At 46.3% G+C, this 9,820-nt stretch overlaps 1 protein-coding gene across 22 annotated transcripts in view; it reads left to right on the top strand.

The window, feature by feature from the left end:
- LOC111935184 (6-phosphofructo-2-kinase/fructose-2,6-bisphosphatase 4) overlaps window positions 1–9,820 on the top strand; it is a 49,697-nt gene that overhangs the window by 6,558 nt on the left and 33,319 nt on the right. For 4 of the 22 annotated variants that reach the window (XR_015274860.1, XM_086845616.1, XM_086845619.1 and 1 more), the window contains exon 1: window positions 7,734–7,893. The exons of 3 other annotated variants lie outside the window; for them this stretch is intronic. Coding sequence is in view for 5 of the 19 variants with exons in the window: in XM_086845616.1 (XP_086701742.1) it covers window positions 7,788–7,893 (106 nt within the window). In the remaining 14 variants the exon portion in view is untranslated. Of the gene's footprint in view, window positions 1–4,816; window positions 4,972–5,460; window positions 5,523–5,909; window positions 6,191–7,731; window positions 7,894–7,969; window positions 8,806–9,820 lie in introns of those variants that run through there. 15 more of the 22 variants (XR_015274867.1, XM_086845623.1, XM_086845629.1 and 12 more) reach the window with 9 other exon arrangements.

Raw genomic sequence — 9,820 nt, 5'->3', positions numbered from 1 at the left:
CCTAGATCTACTGTTATGAGCAAGTGGGATTCATAGGATCCTAGCTGAGTGACAGGAAGAAGGATGTGTATACACCAGAAATGTTCAAATATCTAATATAAAAGTAGCTGAGCATAATTCATAAGCCTGTCAGCCTGGATAAGGGCTGTCTGTTGTACTTAAAACTGTCAGTCCTTTCCTTGTGCTCCCTCTAATTACATTACTACTCATACCTGCAAACTCAGACTGGGACCTGGGGAGGTTTTCTGATATTCTTGGTGACTGAAGAGGAATAGAGAGCTTTGAGGTGATAGAGGCACTTTCAGACTGCTTAGCACAGGTTGGCTGTAAGCAGGTGCAAGAGGCACAGACATCCCCATGGATGCAGCTGTGGTTTTGTTTTCCCTTCTCTTTCAAATACTACAGATTGATCCAGCCTTTGTTTTCCACGGTGAAATCACGGATTTCAGGTGACTGAGGTGAGGAGTGTCCGATACACCACGCAGGGGCTGTGCCAGGCTGTTCGTGCTGTTGCTGTAGTAACAACATCAGGTTCTGCCAGAACAATGTGCAGGAATGACTCTCCTCAGTGTGCTTGCCATCTTGGAAACCCGGGATTTTCAATTAACTCCTGGACATGTGAATGTAAATAGGCAATTTGTGCAAATGCTGTGTGTTTTGATGTCCTCTTTTTGTACTTACAAGCACAGGCCCCCTCATGTAAAGAGTTGGGAGTCCCTGGTATACAGCAAGAGGGTTTATCTACAAAGGGCTTTTTAACACTGGGTTGCACTCAGAAAACATGAATAATGGATGCCATCTTTCCTTTATGTTGCATCATAACAGGAAGATTTAAAATGTTGCTCAACTTTGTGATGATGGGAATGGTTTTGAGCAATACCTGGAAGCACCACTTGAGGATCTTGCCTTTTTTACAGGGAAATAATTTCAGTGTTCTCTGAGACGTAAAGATGGGAGAGGACTGCTTGGACTGAAGGTGTAAAGATTTAGTGATTTGTCCTTCAGATTTAACAAACAGAATTAATGTAGGCTAGCCTAAAATCTACCCCTAATGCCAGGCTTAACAAAGGAAACTTCCTTGTGTGAAAGCAACAGCATCTCATCAAAAGGGTTTATCTCCAGATATTAAATTTCTCCCATGTTTAAAAGAGATAATTTATTTCTTCTGAAACGTGATAAACATCTAGACTAACATAGTTACATACTTAGAAATACGGACAATACTCTGAGTGGCCACACCTTGAGGAATGGTTCACATAAAGATAACAAAGAGCACAGTGACAGTGTGGCAAGGTGTGTATTTTTTTAGTTGATATTGCCGTGTCTGTGAGTGTCAGGGTTTGCTCTGGGGTTCTCATGCAGTCCACGTGTTGGTGAGATGAGGTTCTGCCGATATCTCCCCAAGTAATCGTAGCTATCTCCCCTGATACAGTTTATATTCCTGCAGTGAACGAGTGAGCTCTGTAGAAAGCACTCCAAGAGTTTATTGGTACAATTCTCACAATAAAACCTTTGTGTGGCTGGTGCTTGTTTCCTGATGCTTGGGTCGTCACGGTTTGGAAAAGGCAGCCGTGCTGGAATCCAGCCACACATGAACACTGCTGTCAGGGATACCTCACTGCTTTGCGTGCACCGCGAATAACTCTGGTGATGTTTCAGTAGGCAATGAGGAAAATACCATAAAAGCAAATTGCTGTGGGAATTATCTGTCTCTCCAGCCAAATAAGTGTGGTGTGAGGCTCCTGAGTGCCCAAGCCCTGTCAGATCTTCCCTGGTATCAGATATGTTGATGGTTGTTGGAATAGATAGGAGCTTGCTTTCTTGATGATTTACCTGACATGAAGATTTTCTGTTTGGATGAATTATTTTCCTTATCTATGCTAAGGGATATTTTGTTCCAGCTCAAGGAATCTCTTTAGTATCTGTATTTTTACAGCTTTGTCTGTGTGGGATCTTGGGTGTTGTTTAAATCTATTCCCCAGTTAGCACTGAAGAATTTTCTTGTCCTTAGTAGTAGCTTATTCTCACCTAAAGCATGATTAGATCTCGCTGTTTGTTATCAATCTCTTTGACAGATTGATCTGTCAGAGAGCCATGAAGTCTGGTAGTAAAATGAACTCTTACAAAATAATTTCTGAGGGTGTGTCTTGCTGAGGGCAGATTCTTGTTTTACTTCTGAATTCTTAATGGCTTTTTGCTTGTCTTTGGGGTAGCAGTCTATTCCAAGACAACTGGAACATTTTCCCTTTAGGCAGTGATAGGAATTAAGATATGGAGTGGATGGTGCCACTAATAAAACTAACTTGTTGCTCAGAAGAAATGAAGGAAGTGCTAGGTCCGTGTATCACAAGGCCTGGCCCTCGTGATTTCAGTTGGTCTGGAATCATGTCCCAAATGGAAGGACCTGTGGAGATGGTCTGGGGAACCTGCTGAACCTGTCATGTGGGATGCTTGAAATTTTTGGGGACTTAGTGGGCTATTTGTAATTTTTGCTGGGTTGACTTCTGGGACATTAGATTCTGGGAAAACAAAAAAGAGGATGGCACTTTGGGTTGAGGAGGGAACCATAGGCGGCCTCGATGAGATGGCAAGTCTTCATTTAAGAAGCTGATGTAACAAAATGTCCTGAGAGGCTGAACTGAGAAGGTGTGAGTCAGTGTATGTCACCCTGCTAACCCAGCACTGCGCCTCTCTGCCTCGATTGCTAAGCTCTGAATGGGAAAGAACTCACTTTGTTCTCTGTGAAAAGCTTTTAGCTCCTGAGGGATCTCAGTGGAGGATGACTGTTCCCAAGGCATACTCTGTGTCGTTGTCCAGGAGCTCAGGAACAGCCCAGGGAGGAAGAGAGGTGATTTTTTTTGGTTCAGCTTCCTTCATCTCTGGGTTTTCTTGGCAACTGAATAACAAGGCTGGGTTAGCGCCTGGCTGACAGAGGTCACAACATACTGAGCAGAAGGGCATTGTGTTTTAGGCAGGTTGTTAGGGACTTCTCTTGCACTGGGGGGAAAAACCTGCCAGGCTTGATCTGCACTTCAGGAATATGGGAATTATCTAGAGGAGAGAGCAGTCTGTTCCCTGCTGAGGTCTTAGTGCAACAAGGGATGTAACAGAGCAGGCCAAGTGTCCTGTCTGTTCTGCAGCAGCTTTGGTCATTATAGCAGAAACTGGGTGCATTTACAAGTCTTTTCACCATGTAAGAGCACTTGATCAAAAAAACCCATCAGCAATGTGTCTCACATCAGCTGAGTGGGGAGAAATCTCTCCTATTTGTCCCGAAACCCAGTTTTGAAATGCTGGAGTGTTGTTCCTTGTGAACAGAAAGGGTGAAGCATAGTTGTGTGTTTGGTCACTGACTCCTCTCATTGGCTTGCAGTGTTGTAACAGCCTTGTATAAATTAGATAGCTGCTGTCCTGGGGTGATGCTTCCAGCATCAAGATTTTGGCCAATGAAGGACTCCCAGCAGCCTGCCGAAGGTACATTTGAAATCTTTTTTGTTTTGTTTTTTTGCATTTTTTCCTTTTTCTTTTTCTTTTTTTTTTTTTTTGTATGTTTTGGTTTGTGGTTTTTTTTTGTTTTTTTGGTTTTTTTTTTCCACTGAAAGAGAAAATCAGTTGTGAGTTCAACAGGAATTATCCTGTCTGCTTTACATGAACACTGTGATGCTGTTAACTGGTCAGAGCCAACCAATCCATGTGAAACTGGGGAGCTTTGGATGGGTGTGGAAGCTGGGCATGTAAGATATGTGTGTGGCTGAAGGCTGTGCTAGTGCGTGTCTGTATTTCTTGAATAACAGCCACATGTAATGATCATTGCAAAGTCTCTGTTCCTCTGTGTTTCCTCAATTTGTGCTGAAACAAAACTGCTGCAGTGCTAGGGGTGATGTCTTTTTGAGTACTTGTAAGTGGGAAGCCTCACAGCCCTGTCTCTGCACCTTCTTAAACCAGGATAAGAACTTAAACTCTGATCTCTCCCCCTCTCACTATTGCCAGGTGTAGAAAATGCAGATGCCAATCTTAAGATGGGATCATTTAAACTAGTTCCTGTTTGTCACTTCGAGCTGGAGCAGTAACCTGCCATTTGCAATACAGATGGTTTGGATTTAGGTTTTTGCCAGCTGATTATTGCCAGATGTGTGTGTAGAGGTCAGGGTCTGTGGGTTTTGTCAAAGCAGGTAGCTGACAACGTGGGACTGCAAAGTGTATCTCATGACTTATTGGAAGGAGAATTACTTTAAAGAAATTGAAGTAATAGCTTAATGATGAAATATAATTTTTTGGTGCTTAATATCTTAAAAAATATGAGGATATTTAGTTCTGAATGTAGACTCACTCCTCACGATATATTTTTTCATTTGGGTTAAAAAAATAACTCAAGGCCGGTAGATGGGCTTTTCTTCCCTGTAGCTTTCTGTAAACTCTGACTCTGAAAAGCCAAGTCCTGGTGTATTTTGGTTCTGCGAAGCTTTGCTGTCTCCCGGCACGGCGATCCCGCTGTCACTTGCCTGTGACAGAGCCTTTCTGAAGGATAACAGGGAATTCGTTTCTCCACAACTGCTTGAGCACGGCTGGCTCGGCAGGGTTAGAGCAGTTTTCAGCACAGGGATGGCATGGCCAGAGCTGTGTGTGTCCCCCTCTCCCCGTGTCCCCCCCGTGTCCCCGCCGTGTCCCCCCCCGTGTCCCCACGGCTGTACCGCGGGCGACGCCTTTGCTCGCGGCAGCCACCAGGGGGCGCCCGCGCAGTGCCCGCTGAGGGGCCAGGGCGCCGCCTGGCGGCGCGGGCGGTCCCGGCAGCCGCGGGAGCCTGAGGGGTGGCCCCGGGAGGGCCCCGGGAGGGCCCCGCGATGGCCCCGGGAGGGCTCCGGGATGGCCCCGGGAGGGCTCCGGGATGGCCCCGGGATGTCCTGGGGGTGTCCCCGGGGTATCCCCGGGCTCTCATCTCTGGCTCGGATCTCCTGCACTGCACAAGGGCCTGTGGGTGGGCCTGTGTCGTGAGCCTGTGTGTGTGCGGGGGGCTGTGGGCCTGGGCACCTGGGAGGCTGGAAAGCCTTTCCCTGTGCCAGGTAGCGAGTATGTGCTGCCACAGATCGCTCTGGAACATCTTCTCTGGTGGAAGGACTTGAGGAAGAGATGTTGCATGGTTTACGGATGTTTTATGGGCTGTCAGACTAAAAAGTGGTATCTTTACTAGGGAAATGACATGCATGGAAGTTACTCGCACGTATTGTGAAACTTGGATTATATGGCTGCCATATGATGCAGCGTGTTCACAGATACAAGTTGGGTTTCTCTGAGATGGAGCAGAAACCTTGGTTCAGTGTCTCTTGTTTCTCCCTGTCTCTAAATAATGACCATTTGCTGTAGGCATTAAATCTCAAGTTTCCTGTCTTGTCAGTCAGTTGTTTCCAGAGAAATTAGTGTAACTTCGTCGCTTGGCTCAAGCACATTATTTCTATGTTGCAGCTCGTTTTCCAAGATTTCCCTCCCCCTTGATGTTTTGCCTCTGGAGAGAGGTGGTTTCTCAGGTAAGCTCTTTGCTCATCATGGCTCTGAGAGCTTTGTGATGCTTTGTGTAAAAGCCTTCCCAAGAGTAAAGGTTTGTTCATGGTTTTCCTGTAGCAAACAAAGCTCTTCACCTGCAGGCGTCAGCTCTGCTCCTCCAGTGCAGTGAGACAGCAGCTGATGACAATGAGATTGTGCAGAGGATGATCCTGTCATTTACTGGGAATTTGATGAGTAACACTTGTTCTGTGTTTTCCCAGGAAGTGAACGTAGGGCCCTTGTAAACCATGTTTTGAAACTAGACCTCAGGAGTATCACAAGATTTCTGTATTTGCTTTCTGTGTCCTTGATCAAATAGCTCATTACTGCACTGAGGTTTAAAAACAAACCACAAAACATCTAACCCTTGCATACAACATAATCACTTAAGCTTATCATCAACCCAGCTGAGCTCTTTACCTCACAAAAACAAAGGCTAGCAGGTGTATCTGAACACCTCTAATGTTATTACAGACACCTGGACAAACCCTTAACTGAAGTTTTGTGCAGGTGCCACTACTTTGAATCTGCCTGAGCAAAAAGGAATTAATTAACTGGCCCTGTGCCTGGTGCTTTGAGGGCAAGACTTAGAAATGTGGTCATTCACCCTACAGACTTCTGAAAAATGCTGTTCTTGTGTGAACTACATCAGGTCAGTGTCCTTGGCTAGAGGCAGGTGTATGACTGGACTTCCAGTTCTTGTGTAGGGGGTGGGTTTGCAGAAAGTAAGCACAAACTTTGTTTCTAGAGGCTGGAAGGATTTATTAAGTTTTCTACTTAGCGTATGTAAAACAAGCCTGAGAAGTGCAGTTAATAATCTGGAGTTCCTATTAATCTCTTGTTTCTGTTACTATTACATCTGTTGTGGACTCCCCTGGAGGCATTGTTAGGAAAGCTGGAGGATCTTGGTGTTGGCTCTGTTGTGATCACAGGTGGGCGAGGTGGGGACATCCTGGTGCTGGACTCTACCCTGGAGCCTGTCATCGGTGTGTTGCATCATTCTGTGTGTGCACAGGAGACAGACTTCTGGGATTAACTGGGACAGAGATTGAACTGCTGCTGCTCACACTTCTTTGGGCAGCTGTTGGAAGTAAACACACAATTGACAGAAGAAACCAAGCTTTTAAGCATTCAAAACTTCCCTCTCTTTGCTCCTTGTTTTCTGACCCTTGCAGTGTAACTCCTGTAGCCCCTCTCCCCCTCCCCATGTCAGCTACGGGCCCAAAACAAAATCAGGAAGAAAATATTGGGTAAAAATACAGCGTAGGGCACCTACAGTGGAAAATTGTAATTGGTCTTGGAGAGAAGGAAATAACTTGCAACACAGGGAAAAGCAGGTCAAGCAAACATGATTCTGGAAAAACAGTACTGACTCTCCCAGAAGTGTCTTACCAAATGTCTCTGAGAACTAAGTTTTTGGTTTTTCAGAAAGGTTACATTTTAGCTTGTAATAGAACAGAAAAACTAAAAGTAATCTTCAGGTGATCAGGGTCTGGTTGGTGTTAAAAAAGGAAGTATGTACTGGCCTTCACTTTTGTTTAGGCCAGTGTCATAATAATGGAGTGATTAATAATGAAAGTGTGTATTGCTCTTCACTACTATATTCATTGTGTTGCATTTATTTGCTGTAAAATATATAGAGAGGTGTGTACGTATGTGAAATATTGAGCTTTTTTAGGGCTTTGCTCAGGCCAGTTAATGGAGTGGGTTTCCCCAAGCTGTACAGCTGATAAAGGTGATGTGGAGAGGCGACAGCTGGGTGCCCTGTTTAGTCAAACCACTGCTCCCACTGCAGCTTCCCAGGGCCATTTGTTAACAGCTTTTTTACGGAAACCTATGGCTTATTTATGTTTTTCTGCATCGCTATTAATTTAGCCTTCAGGCCAAACCAGAGTTTAATTGGAAAAATGTATCACTCAATGCATGACTTAAAACACATTGCACGCTCCCTGGGCGTTCTATATTTAGGTTTTGGGCTTTTGTTTTTTTTTAAAAAAAGGCTTTTCAGAGGCAGCGTGGTGTTCCCTGCAGCCAGAGCAGCGCAGCAGCAGCACGGAGCGCAGTCACCTGCTCGCAGCACGACCCTTGCCAGGGCCGGCACCTTCCGCGGGGGTCTCGGAGGCCCCGGGGCGGCTTTCCCGTTCCTGGGGCACGGCGGGGCTGCGGCCTCCCCCGCCGGCCCTGCCCCGGGGGCGGCCCCGGCGCGCCCCGCCCGCCGGCACTGCGGTGGGAGCCGGGAGCGGCCGAGGATGGCGGCGGCACCGGCGGCGCGGGAGCTCACGCAGAACCCGCTGCAGAAGACGTGGGAGCCCTACGACAACGGGCTGCCCGCGGGGCACAGCGCACAGCGCGGCGGTGAGCGGCACGGGCCGGGCCCGGGCCCACACGGGCCGGGCGGGGGGCGAGGGGACGGAGCCGAGCCCAGCGCTCTGGGTCGCGCGCTGCCGGCGGCTGTGAGGGCGGCGGTCGCGGGTCCCCCGTGGAGGGTCGAGCCCCGGAGCTGCTGGCTCCACGCCCAGCGGAAGGCAGGGAAGCTTAGCTTCAATGAATGTGTTTTCTGGTGGCTTTTGTTGGTGTTTTGCGGGTTTGTTTGGGTTTTTTTTTATTTATTGGACGCTCTGGTGTCAGGGAGCGTTTATATTCAGCATATTCGTCTTGGAGAGAGGCCTAAAAATGTCACTGTGTTCTTGTTTCGGTTGTTGTGTTTCTTTGTGGGATTTTTTTTTTTCCCCTTTAAAGCCAATGCTGTATCAGCCCATCTGTTCTTTGAGTTAATGACTTCCCATATTTTGAGGTGCAGCCAACCGAGTCATCAGCCTCCTGAGACTTTGGCGGTGGCGTTTGTAAACCATACTTCATTAACAAACTTTGCCTCACAGGTTGTTTTTTCCCCCCTCTTCCTTTCATTTTCCCCCCTTGCTTAAGTAACCGAGGTCCGGTACACGGCAGTTTTACAGACAAAAGGGGCCTTGTCGTGTAGAATTGTTTGTATTTGTCATGCATAGAGGCTGTGCTGACAGAGCTGAGGCTCTGCCGGTGTGGCAGGAGTCCATGGGCTGCAGCCTTGGCTCCCTCTGCTCATGCTTTGGTCCAGCCCTTGCTAAAAAAGAAAACCAACCCCTCCTCCCCCCCCAAAAACCCTAAACAAAATAATAATAATAAAAACAACAAACAAACCCCAAACCACCCCTAACTCTCTTGTGTGCTGGGCAAGCAGGCAGGAGTGTGTTTCTGTGGGAACTGAATTACTACAGCATCTGAACCATGGTAAGTTGAGATGAATGCTGAAATGGGAAGAGGGTCAGAAAATGTGTGTAAGTGCTTTATTAACATGTCAAGAAGACTGCTTCGTTTCAGCCTTAATGTGGCATCTTTTTTCCAAACAGACTAATATGTTATAGCTCTGACACAGATACTGTTTTACAAAAAAATCCCCCAACCCCAAGAACAAAATTGCATATGAGTTATGTGATGATGTATATTGTCTTCTTGGCAGAATTACTTAGCCTCACTTGACTATAAATGAAAAAATATTTTACATGCCTGTGCAGATTTTTTGTAGGACTTTATAAGTTTAATGCCGAAGACCCCTTGTAAATGAAAAAACCCTTTGCTAGAAAAAGAGATTGCCCTTTTTTTTTAAAAATCTTTTTGCAGCCCTATCCATTAAAGTCTGCAGTCATTTATAATACGTAAGAATTACAAACAGCCTGCACAGGAACACAAGTTACTCTTCCCTGCTAAAACCATCTATCTTGTTTCAGCAAACTGAGAACACTTCATAATTTTTCCCATGCAAGGGTGTTGCAGACTCCTTTTCCCTAAGGTTTCCACGTGTCTTGTGTTGCCCTGTGTTCTGGTGAGGCAGTGTGAGCGCTGTGGCAGCTCAGGATGGACTGCCCAGATGGGTGATTTGGGGCTGTGTTGGCTTGACCAGTTCCCGTTTTTGCTGCTCCAGGTGATTGTGTCAGATGTTACTGTTCCAAAAATACCAGCTCAAGGTGGAAGTGGTTTTCTTGTCCTCAAGTGTAGCTTTGCAGTGAGAAAGGTGAAGTTAGCCACTCTGTTCTGAGTTTCTTGGCTAAACAAGATGAGCTCTTCCAGTCTCCTTTGGTCGGGATTTTTATTTTCTGCTTTGTGCTGCTGATCTTTACCTGCACTACCTTTAGGCTTTATCCTTCTAAAAGGTGGATGGACAGAATTGTACATGCTTCCAGTTGAGGACTCAGCAGATTTGTCTACAAAAGGACTTCCCTCTGTTAGCTGTTTTTAGTGTGATTTT

This window comes from Cyanistes caeruleus, chromosome 11 (assembly GCF_971803275.1).
Source record: "Cyanistes caeruleus chromosome 11, bCyaCae1.hap1.1, whole genome shotgun sequence".
In the NCBI taxonomy this organism is placed as follows: domain Eukaryota; kingdom Metazoa; phylum Chordata; class Aves; order Passeriformes; family Paridae; genus Cyanistes; species Cyanistes caeruleus.
This window is presented reverse-complemented; position numbering and strand designations above follow the sequence as displayed.